Source organism: Chrysemys picta, chromosome 6 (genome assembly GCF_011386835.1).
Source record: "Chrysemys picta bellii isolate R12L10 chromosome 6, ASM1138683v2, whole genome shotgun sequence".
NCBI classification, from domain to species: Eukaryota; Metazoa; Chordata; order Testudines; family Emydidae; genus Chrysemys; species Chrysemys picta.
The window spans coordinates 106,158,458-106,177,018 of NC_088796.1; the positions used below are offsets into that span (position 1 = coordinate 106,158,458).

An 18,561-nucleotide genomic window follows, 5' to 3' on the forward strand; every position below is an offset into this window, starting at 1 on the left:
ATTATTGTTATTAAAACATTTATTACACAAGAAGTATTCTTTGAAAACTTAATTGATATTGTGTACACTCCATGAAAGATAATAACTCCATTCCAATAGGATTTGAACATTATCTTTAGTTTTTAGCTGAGTAAAACTGAAGTGTTGCCACACTTTGGTTGAGCCAATATTAAGTTACCAAAGCTCAGTTTCTGCACTGGGATTCTGCATTAAGGCAGACCCTTGTACCTGGGCACAGTCCCATTATCTTCTATGGAATTCTGTTTGAGCTCAGGGTCCATGCTAACGAATCCTGATGTAGCATTGGTATCTTTGTCTGTATTCTGACGTGTGTTGCAATATTTTGTCAGGGTATTAGAGCCCAATGTTAGTATTTTGTTAGAGAGGGAAATAACTGACCATGGAGCGAATTTAACATTTGTTAACTGTTGTCACCTTGGTCTTCACATTAATGCCAAGATATAATTCCCTCACACCTGTAATGTGTTATGATATTTTCAGTATATGCATTGTAGATGTTTTAATCATCATGTTTTTCAAAGGAGTCTGTGCTTGATGCTTGTCAGCCCCGTGCAGTTCTTCAGACACATCCATGCACTATGTAGCACAGCTTGTGAAGTCAAAATAAAGAGCCAGACATGTAATTCCTTCTTTAGCTCCCGCTCCTAATATTTAGCTCCCACTACCTGAGTCCTTTGCCTATCAGTCAATTCCAACCTCTCCATTTCTGACTGGCTGTTTGGTGTGCTTTTATTTTTTTATTTTTATTTTTAGGTGGTGCATTTAGAATTTTTCCAATCTGTCTGTGTCTGTGTCTGTGTCTGTGTCTGTGTGGAGGTATTGTGGTGGTGGTAGTGCGTGTTAAGTAATTAATTTAGTTGCATTTCCCCTTTGCATTGTTTCGTTGTCTCTCTTTATTTTAATTGTCCCTCCCTGCCCCAATTTACATTTTTTTAAACTGTATTTTTATTGTCTGCCGTTGGGATGGGAGGAATTCTTGTATTGTTCTCATCTTTGAGTGTCATATTTTCTGGTTTTTGTTAATTAGGGATTGATTTCTCTTTTTCAGATTGGTTTCTAGAGAGTAATGTTTTTTTTTTTTCCGTGTTCTGTTTCGGTTTTGTTGCTATTCCCTCCCCTGCCCCTCCAGTCAGTGTAAGGTGTTTTCTTATTTTCAGCATTTACTGCTGAATTTTAAAAAAAATGAACATGTAGGCAATGTATGTATTTAGCCTGTGACTTTGCATACCCAGACTGATGACAGCAAGGGGAATAGACTTGTTTTGCAGTCTCAAAAAAGGATGTACAGCCCTATGTTAGTAGCTTTATTTTGTTACTGCTGTTTTACCATGATTGCCTTTTGTTACCACTGTTTATGAGAGACATTATTGTATCCTGCACGTCTTCTTTTCATTCTATACATAAATTGACCACAAGACTAGGGAAAATGGTCTATGTTTCTCTTCAAAGTAGCCCTGTATATTCCCATTTGAAGAATGCAAAGTGAGCCTCAAGAACTTTCTAGAAATGCAGTGCCTGTTGGCCTGCATAAGCCTGTACTCTGCAGCACCAGATTTTGGATTTGACCTGTATAGTCTCCAACCCCCTCAATTCCTTTCTTTCCACAGGTAACTGCAGATGTGGAGACCTTTGCTCTGTGCATAGAATTTTGGTTTGATTTTTTGACCAGACTTCCCTTTGTTATTAGTCATAGTTTTTCATAGCATTAGTAGTTTTACTGTTGTTAAGACTGTTTTGGGTAGTTTCACAAAGAACATTTACTTCATTTCTATACTTTTGTGTAGTTAGATTTCTGGACTGTCTCAAGTTTCAGTTCCGTGGTACTGTACCTAATCCAACCCCAAGGACCCTAAAAAAGAAAGATTGGGCTTGAACGGTATACCTCATGCCACTTTGCCTTTTCAGAGCTGTATTCACATTTCCTCATGGTATTGTTTTTTACCATGTCACGCCTTTACATCGCAGGTCCAAAAGGACTGGCACACTTTGGGATTTCCTTTGACAGAGACCTTATGAGACAGACTTTCTGATCTGTCCTGAGGACAGGCCCTCATTCCTGGGCAGGGACAGAGTAGGCCATTGTTACTTCTGTTTTGCCATGACTGCCTTTTGTTACCACTGTTTATGAGAGACATTATTGTATCCTGCACGTCTTTTTTTCATTCTATACATAAATTGACCACATGACTAGGGAAAATGCTCTAGTATTCCTCTTCAGAGTAGCCCTGCATATTCACACTTGAAGAATGTAGTCCTCTGCGGCAAAGTGAGCCTCTGTTTTGAAGTCCTCTAAAGTGGGGAAGCAGAAGCCTCTTGTTCCTGGCCTCTGTTTGGCCCCAGGTCAGGGGAATGTACCATGTCTGGTTCTAAGGCTATCCTAGAACTGAGAAAACTTTGTCTCTCATCTAAGGGTGTGTCTACACAGTAAAGAAAAACCCGCAGCTGGCCTGTGCCAGCGAACTCTGGCTTGGGCTGTGGGTCTATTTCATTGTTCGGTAGGCTTCCAGGCTCGGGCTGGAGCCTGCGCTCTAGGACCCTGCAGGGTGAAACTGTCCCACTGCAGCCCGAGCCTGGCAGTCTACACAGCAACGAAACAGCCCCACAGCCCGAGCCCCGCGAGCCCGAGTCGGCTATCACTGGCCAGCTGCAGGGTTTTTCTTTGCTGTGTAGACATAACGTAAGTTGGTGAGTGCTACCACCTCTGATGGTAACTGCTCCCACCAGGAACTGGCGTTTGTGGCCAGGGCAGATTGCTTAGTACTCCTGAGGTCCTCATTCCAAGCCTCTCACCTATCAGTACCAAGCCTGGAGGTCCAGGGTCTGGCATTTGTGGTGATTCTACTCACCTTTATGCTCAAAGGCAGAGGAAAGAAGAGTCAGAGCTCAGTGAGGGTTCTGTGCCAAGGGACTCAGTGCCATTATAAAGGAAGAAGGAATCCTTTCCTGTCTTCCATGGAATTCTATTCTCATAAAATTCTGGGGTTTAGTGGAAAAAAATGAGGAAGTTGGAGAATCACATGGTGCTTTTTAAACAGCTTTGAACATCCAGTGTCATTAGGGAATGCTCAGACAGTCCCAACAAGCACTGCTTTTCTAGAAGGTTCCTGAAGCTCATCAGCACCAGAAATGTGAATCATCCTTCATTTATGAAGTGTCCACATCCTACAAGTGTGAATATGCAGAGGTACTACATATGCTGGTAAGTAGCCTTTCTTTCATTTTAATGTAATTTTAATTTTTTCTACAAGATCAAAAGTCGAAACAATCAGAGGTAAAATTTAGATCACAGCATTATTGACTTCACTTTAAAGGGGGTTTCACCTGCTCTATTTCGAACTTCATGGACTCAATTCTGTAACTTGTGTCCCGAAATGGACCCAGTTTTCTGTGTACTTAGTTATGAGACATTTTCAATGTTTGAAGCTTCCTGTGGAAAGAAGTTAAGCCAGCAGTGATCTTCTTTAAGCCCTCCTCCAAGACAATAGTGGATTCCAGAAACTGAGGTGGTAGATCTCTTTAACATAAAATATTTCTATCTTGCTGTGTTACTGTTTGCGGAGCAGCCACAAGGTGATAACACTAAGGGTTTGGAGGTGGCAGTGGTGACAAAACCATAGTGCTGAACCAAGTTTGGAGTTCCTAGCTTAAGTATTTTATTCAAAGTGTTAAGGGGAGTGAGGTGCCCAACTCCCTTTGAAGTGCGTACCATATAAATACATAGTGTGTTAACACTTAGTGAGTTGTCAGTCATGTTTGGTGTGCAGAAGTTTGGATGACTTTTTCTAATTCTCCATGCAAGATGCATACTATGAGGCAGTTGGACATGGACAAAGGCCACAATGCAAATGACTCCATTATAATCCTCACTCTTTGCACAAGTTCTGTAATGTGTAAGCATGCATCATGAAATGGGAGAGGAATACGAGGATTTACAGCTTGGTTAGGATGTGTACTGGCTGTGAAACTGTGAGGGGAAAAAAGTAAAAAAGTAAAATTTCACCAAACTACTACCAAACTCATCATCCCACACTGCACTTGTTATCAGTAAAACACCAAAGCTTCTGCTTTTACAGTTACAGAGCTTTCTGTATAAGCAAACTACTATTATCAACTCCTTTCCTCACACTATTCCTGAAGAGACTTTGATATGATATTAAAGATGTTTGTATTTTCAAGAGTATTCCAAAAGAGTGAAATGTAGGGAAATATAAAGAAGAACAGAAATAAGTAAGCTAAACCAAAACAAACAAACAAAAATCAAATCAAAGAGGCTCTGGGTTGGGTTGTTCAAAACAATAGCCAGTCATTTCATATTTAATTTTTTACATTGAATGCATTATTGTACATGCCATTGTTCTAAACATAGCTCTTTCCTTGCCATCAGACAATTGCTCCAAAATGTAAATAGAGACTGTGGATTTGTTGTGCAAAAATGTAGTCATTTTCTTTAACCAAAGTTAGATTTCAAAATTAGTTTCCTTTTTATATTTGATGAAGCCAGATTATAAACATTTATGAAAGAGATCGAGCCTATCATTATTTCTCATTGTGCAATCATTGTGCTGTCTTGGTGGTTTACTTCAGTTGTCTTAGGAATGTTTGGGAATGCTAGAGAAATATGTACTACCACAGGAGTATGGGGAACAGATTCTGAAAAATTTCCTTTAAAAAAGGAAATGATTTCTTAATTATTTTTATGGACCCGACAGCTTTGTCTTCTTTTGAAAAATACATACTGTACAGTTAACTATTGTAGAAAGATCATATAATTAGTATTACATTTGCTTTGACATACAAAATATGAGGTACAGTACTCTTCATGTGATCTTACCAAAACAAATACAACACTTTGAAATGCTACAGTAGATTTCCAAAATAATTGGGATGCAGTTGTGACTGCAAAGATCTTTTCTAATATGAGGTCATCAGTCATAAGAAGCATAAGTTGTTATCCATTAAGAAGTAACATAGTCCAATGTATCAGACCCTGTATTGAAATTAAGGAACTCAGGGTTCTATTTCTGTTGTGTGACCTTGGGAAAGTCACATAAGTGTTCTGTACCTCAGTTTCCCCATCTATAAGATTATAATAATTATACTCACTTTCCTGTATGAAATCTTAGAGATATATGGATTAAGACTCCTTTACAAGACCTAACTATTTTTCATATTACCATTTGAAATATAACCTTTAAGGAATGTGAAATACCAAGTCCATATTAGATATGAACTTTTGCAAATTACTATTCGTCAATTGATTGTCTCTCATTGACTTTAGTGGACTTTGAATCAAGCCTACCTCAGAAATGTATATTTGTTTTAAAATAACATGGCTGCACACTATAAAATCTAACAATTATTCATTTTCTGTCGGGCTAACCTTGATGAACACTGAATATCTGTCTGTGTTAAGACAAAACTCCGATTTTCTGTGATGCAGGAATAAAATTTCAGTGAAATTGATGCATAAATGCAATAGCAAATTTTTGTGAAATTCTTAACAAATAAAATTTTATGTGGAAAACTCCCCTTACATTTGGAAAAGAGAATTTTTAAAAACGTGACAGACAGGCTGTCACCCGTCGCTATACAGGGGAAGTGGCATGGCTTAAGAAGACCCCAGTTCATTTTTTTTTAAAGATAAACAAAGAACTGGTGGAGAAACCCTTGATTCATTGTCTGGTAAGTAACTGAGTATTTTTTTTTTAATGAGATCAGACAGGAATAATGTAAGAAGAGTACATTATATATACATGTATGACTAAATTTTGGAAGTAAAGTATATTAATATAATAGCAAAAAAATCAATTAAAGTCATACTTTAAATCTATTTTTATCATAGTATTACAACATTGTTTAAAGTAAATATATATAACCTACATTTATAAATGATACATATCATAACTAAGCAATACAATTAGAGATTTATGTGGAATTCTGCAGAAGTCAGATGTTCAAAAATACTGAAAGTCAATGTACAATGAAATAAATTTTAATTTTACAGTTTCTTCATCATGTTCTCTCTCTCACACTTCACCCACATCCACCAACAGTCAAGAATCAAGATGCCAACATACCATTAAAACAGAAACAGCTGGACTCTCTTCACCGGTTGACCGCCCAGCAGTTATTGGATGCTCTTCTCAGGCCCAGGCCCCCTTTGTTGGATATCTCTCTTCTGGACACTTGTCCCCTCTTGCTTTTTCCCCATCCACTGGACACTCCTTCCCTATTGGGCCCCTTCCTGATGGCACTTTCCTTCTTGGGCCCTCTTCTCATGGACTATCTAAAACTGACATTTTAATTTCTGAAGTGAGGGAATTGAAAGAGGAAGTAATTAATGCTGTCCAGGAATTGAGAACTATAACAGATCACCTAGGTTGCTTGGTGGCCTATATTGGACAGAGTTCAAGAATACTTCCAACTCCTGGTGCACCTACAGAAGGATAAAGCATATACCTTAGAAATACATAGTCTCCATCTGACAGATGCATTCATCTTATAAGGTTAACCTTGATGAATATCTGTTAAATGTTTCTGTGTTTTCAGTTCAGTCTAAATTCCTAAAATCTTTGTATGTCAAGGAATGTTTTTATGTTGATATATATCCTGCTAGTGAATTTTGTTTAGATCCAATTTTGTATTTCCTTTTTAATAGCTCAAAGTGCTCTTTAATAAATGTATGTATTTCTTATGCATAGATCTTGATTTTCTGTGTTACTTTTAAGTATATTATGTGCAACAAAGTCAGACACTGACACTGAAAGAACACTATTCATTTCTTTAACCTCAACAGTCTTAAGGTAACAAGTCCTTTTCATCATGAATAAGCTCTGAAATGTATTTTAAATCAAAGTTCTTAATTGCAGTTGACCTTTCTGAGTCTGTTGGCAGCCATCATGCTGAAAACTGACATCATAGTGATAATAGCACTGGCATAAAAGTTTTGTGCGAGAAACTATCAACCAGTTTCTGACCTACTTCCCTATGGGCTTAAGAGGCAGAAATAGATAATGTTTAATATTCAAGCAATATGCCTAATTTTTCAATATCAACATTCCTTGTATGGCATTTAATCCAGTATTAAAGTAAGTTGGGATTTGATTTGCTTTGGACTTCCTTAGTGTACGTTTTATAAGGAATGTCTCTTGTAAACATAATTGCAGATGCTAGAAGTAGGTTCAGCAATAGTTTAATTAGGGTGAAAAGTGCTTCTTACCTTTTGAGTTTTGATAGTTGGGCTCAGCAGAACAGGTTAAGCAATTCTCAAAGACTTGTTACTTTGAAAAGACAGTTACAAATTAAAATATAATGAATAGTATAAGAACATAGTGTCAGATCTTCAGCAGATGCAAATGGGTTTCACCAGCTAAGGGTGAAAGTCTAGTCCCACTGAAGTCAATGGTACAACTCCCTGATCCTATGAGATGTGGAATGCCTTCAGCTTCTCTAAGAATTGGCATTCAGCCCTCCCCCTTCCCCGCCCCGGAAAGTCTCATATTTTTCTGAATAGCATGTTCTTCTTACTTCATTAATGGTACACCTGTGGGAGGGGGAACTATAGGCTCAGTCCAAATATATTTTATGCCTAGACTTGGCTACTTTTTTTTACATTTAGTAACTGAATCTGAGTTATAATTGTTTGCACTTAGCTTACTCCACAGAACAGATGACTTTCATTCTTTGTGTAAGTGAGGAAATGACCCTGTGATTGTGGGGAATGTTCCTGAGTTATACACTACCTTGGTGGAATTGGCTAGCGAAAGGATCTGAGTCCTCGCTCCAACTCTCTTCACCTGGCAGACTGCCTGACCTCGAGGACTCCCCTTCCACTCTCCAGTGTGGCAGAGTCCTCGTAACCCTGACAAGGTTGGGCCCAGGATCCCTGCGAGGCTCGACCCACGGTCTTGTTGTGGTCACTTAGGCAGGGGCTAGCCTGTCCCCACTCAGGGGTGCTCTCTCCGCACTGGCCATTTCCCTGACCCACTGATCATTACATACAGTTCAAAGCAAATACAATTGATTAAACAACAACTAATTAAAAATAAGGAAAAATGGGAAAAGTTATAGGAACAAGTAACCCCACTGTGTGGATGTGGGGACACTACAACCAGCTGTCTCTGGAATGCAAGGAAAGTTAACAGTCTGCTTCCTTCCCAGACCCTGGCTGTGCTGCAGTGATACTAGGGGTCACATACTTGCTCTGGCGATAGCAGGACCTTTCTTCCCAGTGTTGGCCCTCACATTGGGGTTACAATCCCGCGCCAAGTCCGGCCTGCAAGACCTCTTGTCTGGGGGCATCTCCCTGCACTGGGCCCTCGCTGTCCAGGGTCCCCCCACTCTTCCCATCTGCTCACCACACTTGGCTCCACACTGCTCCAGCCCCCAGCTCCAGGCTCCCTCGGGCTGCTGCTGCTCTATCTCCAGTTCAGCTCAGGCTGCTGCTCTCTCTTTAGGTCAACCTGCTCTGGCTCAGGCAGCTCCAGCAGAGGACGGGACCCCAGGCTTGCCCTGTCAATAGGGCTGCCCTAGATCGTTGGCCCCTCCCCATTAACCCTGGGGACTGTCAGTCTCAGGATCTTGATTTCTAATCCGCCCTTCCCGTTTCTTTTGGTACTGGGAGAAGGCCAACCAAAATCCCCCACTAACTTTCAGTAAGGGGCCAACAATCTCCTTACATTTGTCGCCGTTTTCTAACCATCATGCTAACCATCATGCTGTCAAATTGTAATTTTGTTCAACCTAAGTCTAATGATTTTATTTCATTGGCATTTCAAACCACTTCTCAGATTTTCCCATAAATCCTCTAATGTACCACATCGGTTAAATAATCCTAAACTGCTACAAATATGGATTATAATAATATTAAGAGTAAAAACCTTGAGACGTCTTGGCATGAATATTTTTAAATGAATAGCTTTCCCCCAAATTGTCTTATCTCAAAACTCATCTGTAATCTTGTTAAATTAGAAATCTTCCAGTGTCTTTCTGACTCTTACAGTTAAGGTTACAATATTGATTTTATTTTATAGGCCAAGTTCCTTGGATTCTTAGCACTAATAAGATGCTGTGGCCAAGAGCTTTTCCCTGGAGTCATGATGAATGTTAGTGATTTACCTATACCATTATTTAATAAATGACTAAAATATACTCAAAGTCCTGTACAATTTGTTTGGGTCTTTTAATTAGATTTTCCCACAGCCTCCCAGGATGCTTTTTATCATTGCCTGTCCATTGGAATAAAATCACTTAAAGGATGATTGATGGATGATGGAATAGACAAGTATGTTTCTGAAGAGTAAAGAAAAAAATTGCCCTGTATATCTAGTGTCCCCTTTCTATAAGATGCATTCTCATAATGTGAGGGGGTTTTATGTTTTAATAAGGTCTTCTAGGGTAGTTTGAGCTTCAGAGAGGTTTCAGCATACTGGCAGAACTGTTTTATGTAACAACAACATGATAAATATTTGTGGGCTTGGGTTTAGTATATATTTTTTTAAAGTGAGATTAACATTACTGCCCTAAGGAATGATATAATAGTAAAATACACTGTATGTAGAACAATGACTTTGTTTCCCACCTGACACAGCCTTGTTCATGAGTCAAAATCATAAATTAAATTATAATGTGACAGTAAGTAATTCCATCCCATTAACATTAAGTTTGCTATTGCTTTCTGATGATAAAACAGAGTGCTAGTCTTCAGGAAGGGAGATTTGTAGGAAATAGATACAGAATTATCACACACTGTTCTTGCAGCAGTTTGCCATGCTTTCAAAGTAATCTTAGTGGGGAATAAATGTAAATGTAAATAAAAGGATCCTTTTTTCAATATGGCAGCTAATTACTTACAAGTCACATGACACCATCAAACAACTGCTATGGGATTAAGTACGTATGTCCTGTCATATTCTTAAGGATTTTTTAAAATAACTTTGGGATACATATATATGTACATACCTGATATTATTCATATTATTCCTCCGCACTTAAAATGAGAACAGTTTCTTCCTTGTCTTCCTCTTCCTGTACAATAAACAACATTCGTCCTAATTCAACCACATTAAAAAGAAATAGATTTAAATAATAATTTAAAAAGATGCTTATCCAAGTCCCTGGGTGCACTGACACATATTTAATAATACAATAAATTATACATTTCAAATGTTAATATACATATTTATGCAAAATGTCAGGAACTATACTGCATTACTTTACAAGTAAAAATTAGATTAAACTGTGCTTTAATCAGAGGATATTTACATCATTTTTTCTTTGTGATTGACCACCCATAATAGTAAAAATCCATCTATACTTGTTCATACCATGGCATTTTGTGCTAGTTTGATGTATTGGGGCAATATGAGGGATTATAAATACAGCTTTAAACATACTGTGTAGATGAGCACTGGAGCAAACCCTCTGTACAGCAGCACTGAAATTCTCTGTAAAATATCACATTCCTTCAGTCCTTCCTTCATGCTCACCTCATTCAGATAAAATATTTTATTTTTACTTTCCCCGCTGTTTTAAGGTTGATAAGCCTCAAAATATACTGCCCGTCAGCGTAGGATTTTTGTAAAATGTTGATACTGTATCTCCTTACAAGAGCAGATCTTCCAGGCAGGGCAGGGCAGGGATATATGGTGCAGAAGCTAAAAACCAAAGTACTGGTGTATTTGATGATTGCTTATACATACAAATATTGAAAGAACAAAATATGGAGACTGGAAAGCACAACAGATTGATAATGAGATTCAGAACTATGGGACTTTGCACGTGAGTGGGAAATGGAGGAGTAATTTGTCTCTCCTATCTAAAAGATTCCCATTGGCTGCAATGGGCTTTAGATCAAGTCCAGTGTTTTTACATTATCTTCCTCTTTTTGGTATTTGAATACATTTTACCCTACAGAAATTTTTAAAAAAAGTGAAATTAGATTAGAAAACATTTCTACAGAGTGAAATGTATTCAGCTACCAAAGAGAGGGAGATGATGTCAGAACATTGGGCTTGACCCAGAAGCCCATTTCAGCCAAGGTCCTCGCTTCTAATTTGATGAGAAGCATTTGGACTGAGAAAGTGGGTTAATTCCTTGATGGGAGAGTAATGAGTGTGTGCATATTAAAGATATGTTATCCTAGTCTACATTTAGTTATAAATGTGCTCATAGTTTCTATCTATGCTAAGATGGACAGAGAAGCAAAAATAGATCTGGCACCAATTTTTAAAATTTCAGCAGAATAGCTCTGTTCAAACTTCCAGCCAGGCTGCTTTTCGAACACAAAGCAGTCCACAACCATTGTGCAAAATTTGTCTATCTTAACTTCATCTATAGACCTCCAAAATCCCCTTGAAAGATCATATGTTTGGTGGACACTGAAAAAGTTGCTACACCTATCCCAGCAAGGCATCAAGTTATTTGGAGTTGTTTGTCTTAAAAAAATAAAATAAAATAGCGAGAAAGAATCCACTTTAATCTTTTATGTTTGAAGTGAACTTTTATGCTTGTGAGATGATATGGTAACAATTTTCTGTGTTCTCTGCTTAATTCAAAATTGATATTCAGAATTTCTGAGCTCCTTCAAATCCAGTTGATGTCAGTAGGAGCTCAGCATTTCTGAAAATCAGGCTTGTAGTCATTACACCCGACCTATAAAGAAGCTGGGAGCCTGATTCTGCTCTCTTACACTGGTGTAAATCAGAAGTAATGCCACTGAACTCAATGAGTGTAATTCTTCATTGACTTACACTTTTTGTAGCCATTTACAGCTGTGCAAAGTGGATGTGAAACACGACCATTCTGATCTGGTAAGATTTTACACCCATTTTGCACAGGTGTACTTGACTCAAGGTGCACGCAGTGGAGACTCAGGACCAATAGAGTGTAGAAGGGATATATTCTGAGATCACAATCCAACACTAGCAGTATCACCTGCAAATGTCCCTTCCCTATAATCAACAGGGGAGGAATCTTGAATGGGCTGCCAGGATTGTAAGATGGTGCCTGGAAAATAAGGTGGTGTGTGTGTGTGTGTGTGTGGTGGTGGTGATGGTGATGTGGTTGGGGAAATGTGAAGGTGCTCATGTGGCAAGATTGGGGAGTGGGGCTGCCCACACTCCAGGTTTGCTGTCTTTCCATGGCTGGGAGTCGGAGACTGAGCTAGCCAATTGGCTCCTGTGCACCCCCGTCCTCTGTATTTAAACGCTCCTGAGATTTTCAAAAGTCCCTGGCTCCTGCTAGCTGCATGAAGTTTTCTATTTTTTAAAATAATGCTATTGATTTCATATCTTTCACTGTAAAGTACACAAACAATAATGTGAAGATGTTCTTATCTGGATTTCTCAAGGCAATGCTAAAACTGAGTTCTAAACGTTTCTAACAGATTGCTGTCCACTGGAGTGTACCTTGCAAAGAAAGATTAGCTAAATTAAGCTATGATATAAAGATATAAATAAGAAGTGTTAGAGAATAAATTGGATTAAATAGATTTAATGTTATTTATTCCCTATTTCTACTTAATCATCTCTTCACACTGCTGCACCACCAGCATTATAGAAAAGTTAACATCTTGCTGAGCTGTATCTGAAAACTGAGCAAGTGTCTAAAGCAGACAGATGGATGTTTGAACTTGCCTCGGATCACCAGTTGACTCCAGCAAAGTTCTATTAACAGGTGGCTCACCGATTGGTGTGCCATGTGACATTTATCCAGGGAGCTAGTTGGATGACAGGCTGCTTCAGATTGAGAGAGGGGGTCTTTGCATTGATGAGGAAATTGCTGAAACTCATGTCTCATTAGTGTTTCCTAAGGTTCTTTGGAAGTGAACAACAGTTTAATTAAAGGCTGACGTAAACACGTTTCTGCACACTTTCCCTGCAGCATTTTATCACATTAGAATTGATCAAAATTGTTGCCTTGGGCTGACTTGAACAGATATACATCTGGAGCACCATTTGTGCAAGCTGCCGATGAGCAGGCTGCATACGCTGGGCTTCACAGCAACGCTGTTCTCCCTTCCTTTGTAGATGGTATTACCTTGTTGGGAGATGAGTTGATCTAACTCTTTGTATTTTCATAAGCCTTTATCTCTTTCATGTGATGCTTTAAAATGTATAACATGCTTCAGCCTGGGCATGTATCTGTTGTATCTCTGCAATAACATGAGGCTATTATGCAAGAATAATTTGAACAGAATGTGAATTCTTAAAAGAATAATCATGTTACATTAAAATTTTATGAAAATTCTAAGCAGGACATGGTCATGGGTTATTCTGATTCATGTCGATAGAACATTATGATAAACAGAGTAGTTTGATATAAATTGCTGATTTTGGTACTTTTTCCTCTTCATGTGCTAAGTATTTTTCAAAGAATCAACACAGTACAAATAAGTCAAACTGAAAAAATGTTATATTTTCATTCTCAAAACTGCAATTTTATTTCAAGCATATGTCATGGAGCATTTGGAAGAAAATACAAATAGGCCTGTTTTTATATTCTCTTTCCATCACTTGGTTACCTAACTATCACTGTATAGCTAAAGCTACAGGAACAAAAGTGTAACTCTTGGTTAACATATATGTTTTAAAAGCAAAACAATATCAGTTATTTTTATTTAGTAAGTGCTGGAGTTATAATTAAAAATTACATGAACTCGTAAGATTGCCTTAGCTAATTTTGTTGCATTTAAAGGCCGTGAACATTTGAAAAAAATAAGGATAATAAAAAACTGCCCTTCCTAAGATGTAATGATGTATTTTTTTCCAAACTGGTAAACCTCTGAAGAAAATGAAACTCATGTGCTCTTAGCAGAGTTAGAAGCCTGTCCTTTTGGTCAAGGAGGAGACCACTGTAGTCTCTCTCTATAACTTATACAAACAGTTTTTGTTCCGGCTCTCCTGTAGGCTGCATCTGTTATTCCATGGTGAATAGACCATGAAAGCTCCATTATGATGTCAGTGCATACAAGGGGAGAACAAGGGGGGAAATGACCATCTGAATTACTTCACAATGCTAAGTACATTGTTTTAACAAAGAAGCTGCTACATGTATTTCAGCTATTCGGTCTTCACAGTTGTGAATGCTGTTTATGTCATGTTTCTAAAAGTACTTCACTGTAGTGTCATGTGTGGCAGGCATTTCTGCTTTAAAGTACAGAATCTGTGTTTGGTTGGGTGATGGGAGTTCATATTGCAGCAAAAGATGTACAATATTGACTCCCAATAGCTTTCACCTTCATTCAGAGACAATAATCTCTTGTGTTAATAGTCTCATGGTTGTATTCAGTTTTGCTTTGTAATTTATGCTACTCTGTATGTATTGAACTACAATTGTTTTAAAGGCAATCCACAAGGTTTTAATACTCACCAATTTCCTTTTCTGTACATTTTCTTTCAAATTAGGGATGCCACTTGGGGGTTAGTGGAAATCCTGATTACGTTGCACATCATATAACATTCTTCTTTCAAACAATTTAAATATTTTGGTTTAAAAAAAAAAAAAGCTTTGGCTTGTTTAATGAAGTAACAGCCACAAACTAAATTAAATCTCTGTTGTATTCCAGAAATTAGATCTGGAGACATTTGCAAAATCTCTCAGCAGGAGTTAGTTCATTCCTTCAAAAGTTTGTTTGTTGAATGCAGTTTTACTTAAGTGAAAGATCTCCCAACCTCCTACTCTGTGGGGGTGATCATCTCCCTCCCCATAGAAGTTTAGCTGCAATATTCAAAATAAAAATCAAATTCAATCCTTTGTATTTTTTTGTGATATTATACATATGGTAGAATAAACTAATTGTGTTGCCAAAAGAGTCTTATCAAAGTGTTCAGTTATTGATATGTCTTGTGATAGCCAGTGATGGATGCAATGTGTTAGTCAAGGCTGCAACTATAGGCCATTAGTGCACTTGTCTGTTTCTTCAGACAATAATGTTGGATTGTTTTTGCAGTGGTAGACTACACACTAATGGAAGAGTCCCAGTCCAAAGCCAAATGTTTGGTTAATTTTGTCCAATGGCTTTTGTAAAGATGTAACTGCTTTCCCTCTTCTGCAGTAGTGTAAAGGTCCTTGTGCTTAGATGAAACAAGTGTCTTAAGAAATGAATACACTAGTGCAGTCATTTGATCAAAAAATGAAATAATCCTAAAATCATGAGCGAACGTGCAGGTTTTATTATAGGATTATAAAATCCCTATTCCAGACTCATTCACCACACTAGAAGCAATTTAAAAAAAATGTATGTAGTTTATCAGATAAATTATATAATCCAAACCTTAACCATTTGTTACTCTTGTCCTTGCTATAGGGAGGCTATTACAAGTAGAAAAATAAAATGTTTGTTGTTGTTATTTCCCTTCAAATAGCACTTCGTTTATTTACATTTCTAAAATGACCAATTACTCAGGTGCCTTTAACAATAATATAAAATTACAATAGATCAGTGTAAACAAAACCTACAGCAACTGTCATAATGCATAATAATACTGAATAACCATACAACACAGAAATAAAACAATGTCATCGCTTTCCCTGTATACTCCCCTGGACAAAATTTGCTTCTTCAGCAGCCTGCTTAAAAAACATGAACCTTGCGCTGTGCTCTGGAGATCCTTAAATTCAGGCTATTTTGGACCAAAGCATATTACTAAAATAGGAGCCCTCAGAGAAAACACCCTGCCAGCAGCTTCCCTCTTTTATATAAAGGTGGATCCAGCTTCGTGGTCTTCACAGATCTCAGCAGTGGTAGAAGTCAGGAAGAGGGAATCAGACTCTCAGGTAGAAAGGTCCTAAGCATATGTAAGGTTTTCTAGATCAACATCTTAAACTCCACAGATCATAAAGAACTGTCTGAATAAGCTCAAAGTGAGGCACTCTATTTTACAGGGTTGTCCTGCCTTCAACTTCCAAGTGCATTTAAGGTGTAGCACCAAATACAACACAATACAGTTGTCTTGTCTGAAGGTGACAAAGGCATGAATGAAAATAGCATGGTCTGCATAGAAAAGAAAAGGCAGATGCATTATGGTCCCAAACCAGTATTTACGAATGAGCTTAACTTTAAGCAAATGAGTAGTGCCATTGAGTTCAAGCTGAATCCATACACCATGGTGATGTATATGCTATAAATATGTGCAATTAATAATTTAAATGGGGGAAAGGATTTAATTTTAGATTGAAGTACAATAATTAATGTTAATTAAGCTTTCAGACAAAATACAATGTGTTTACTGTTATATTATCATTTAGAATAGCATTTCTTCATTTTTCACGGCCATTGTGCTATCTCCATATTAAGAGAGATTTTTGTTGGGATGTAAACTGGCAGGGAGAGGAGGGAAGGGCCTACTAGAAAAACAGAGAATCTGAATACTGGCGCTTATGTAGCCTGCATTTTTAGGAATGTCACTGTGCTTTTGGAAGAGAAAAGGATGGATTTCTGTGTTAAAAATAGTAAATACTTTAAAATGGATTTTTTGTTGTGATTACTCTACATGTGATTGCAGATTTCCAGTAAAAATTACAATAAAATTCCCATCAGCTAGGTGGATATGGTGTACTGTAGAATTGCAAAACATCTAGGGAACTGGTGAGGTCATGGGTTTCTTTACTTTCTTGCTTGTCTGGTATGAAGAGAATGCAATTTCTGTTCTGCACGCCAAAGACCAGTGAACTGTTGTTCATGCCTATGCTGGAAACCAATCATTTTAAATCAGTCACAGTGGAGTAGGATAACTGAATAGGACTTACAAAAGTAGCATAAACATAAAAAGTATATGATTTACAAAATGCCGTGTCGTGCAATGGAATAAGAGGCCTCTAATTTAACATTCCTGTTTTCTTATATTTCCTTTGCAGATATGTCTTCTCCTACAATGAAGAAGCCTGAGAAGCCTTTGTTTAGTCCCACATCTCCTCAGGATTCTTCACCGAGACTGAGCACTTTCCCCCAGCATCACCATCCAGGAATCCCAGGAGTTGCACACAGTGGTGAGGGCATATGAAGGAGGAAGAAAACCCTCCATATTTATCTGGTTTCTGCTCCTTTCCCACCCTCTGATTATGATGTATTTGTTGAAGTCATTGTTATGGACCTACTCCCATGTATATTACAAATGAAAAGAGAATTGAGTATGTTGCTGAGTTTGGGGTATCCTTGGAGGAATCTTCATTAAAGACAGCTCAGGTAGCCCTTCAGAATGGCGTGAAATGGTCAAGCTAAAACCAACCTGTGAATGAAAATATATGTAACCTAAATGAAGGAACTCACAGGACAAAATAAGCCCTCCCCCATTTTTTGCTAACTAGCATATTATATTCACATGCCTTAATAGGATTTCATGAAATGCCATACATAATGGAAGCCTCAAAATTAGAAAACAACGTTGAACACTCACATTAAAAAATGAATTAGATACTGATGCCTCTTTTGGGGTAGATAGATAGGTAGATAGAGCGAGTGAGCCACTATCTGTAAAACCTTTTTTCACCATATACTTCTGTAGATCCACAGTGGACCTCCCTTTGACCTTAATGTGAGTTGCATGCATGAATTAAGGGGAAACTATGGCCCTTGAGCTGTAATGGCTTGTTAAGTATATAGTGTGGGCATTCCTAGCATGGATTTTGTAGGATCCTCTATTCTTAACTCCCTACTTTAAGTTTTGGCACTGCGGTGTTCTTTCATTGGTGGGTTGTCTAACATCATGTACTATATAATATTCCTTTAATACAATAGGGTGGAGTAAGGAGTGTTAAATCAGACTTGAATATTTTTGCTTTTATAGATTTAAAATGCAGTTCTTCTCTCAAAAGTTATTCTTTCATGGTCCTCCCCCCCATCTCAATGACTTCATGTTCATATTTATTCAGTTTACAAGTGAAGAGACATTATTTTTTTCTAACATCCAGCCCAGCAAACCCACTCTGGGATCTGAAGTCAATTTCAGCTCTTTCTGATTTGTGGAAGGATTCTATAATCAGAAATTAATTAATAATACTGTATATGATGCATGAGCCAGAAGAGACTCTCTTGTAGCTGAGTTGGTTCTGCAGGCCTAACAAGTATAAAAAACTAGTAACTTACCTTTGTTATTAAAGTGAAAAGATATGACTCTGATTCTGAAGTAAATTTCTTGAGAGAGAAGCTGCCATAGTTATTTTTCTGACCATACCCATAGTTTAATCAAAACCTTATATTTTTTTTAATATGTCACTTTTTAGATTAATATATTAAGTGACAATATAAAATAACAACCAACATAGTAATTCTGTAAATTTACTACTTACTTTCCAACAGTCTTGATTTGAACAGAACTGTCCCAAATTTCTGCTCTCAGTCCTGGAGTCCCTGGGACTGCAGTTTTTTCCTGACACCACAGCTGTGGAAGCGGCTAGCTACAGAGACTGCCTCTCAATCAGCTCTCACTTTTGCCTTTCCTTGCTGGCTGCTCCACTGCAAACTTGTCTGCATCTCTTATTGTAGCAGAGCCTGTATAGAAGTTGTCACAGACATTGGCTACCTTATTTGGCCCCATTCCA

General features: G+C 37.8%; 1 protein-coding gene across 45 annotated transcripts in view; it reads left to right on the forward strand.

The window, feature by feature from the left end:
- NFIB (nuclear factor I B) overlaps positions 1–18,561 on the forward strand; it is a 219,908-nt gene that overhangs the window by 157,330 nt on the left and 44,017 nt on the right. For 27 of the 45 annotated variants that reach the window (XR_010588660.1, XR_010588663.1, XR_010588662.1 and 24 more), the window contains one exon: positions 16,879–17,010. Coding sequence is in view for 39 of the 45 variants with exons in the window: in XM_065549515.1 (XP_065405587.1) it covers positions 16,879–17,010 (132 nt within the window). In the remaining 6 variants the exon portion in view is untranslated. Of the gene's footprint in view, positions 1–6,025; positions 6,724–9,053; positions 9,126–16,878; positions 17,011–18,561 lie in introns of those variants that run through there. The other 18 variants (XR_010588659.1, XR_010588658.1, XM_065549508.1 and 15 more) reach the window with 2 other exon arrangements.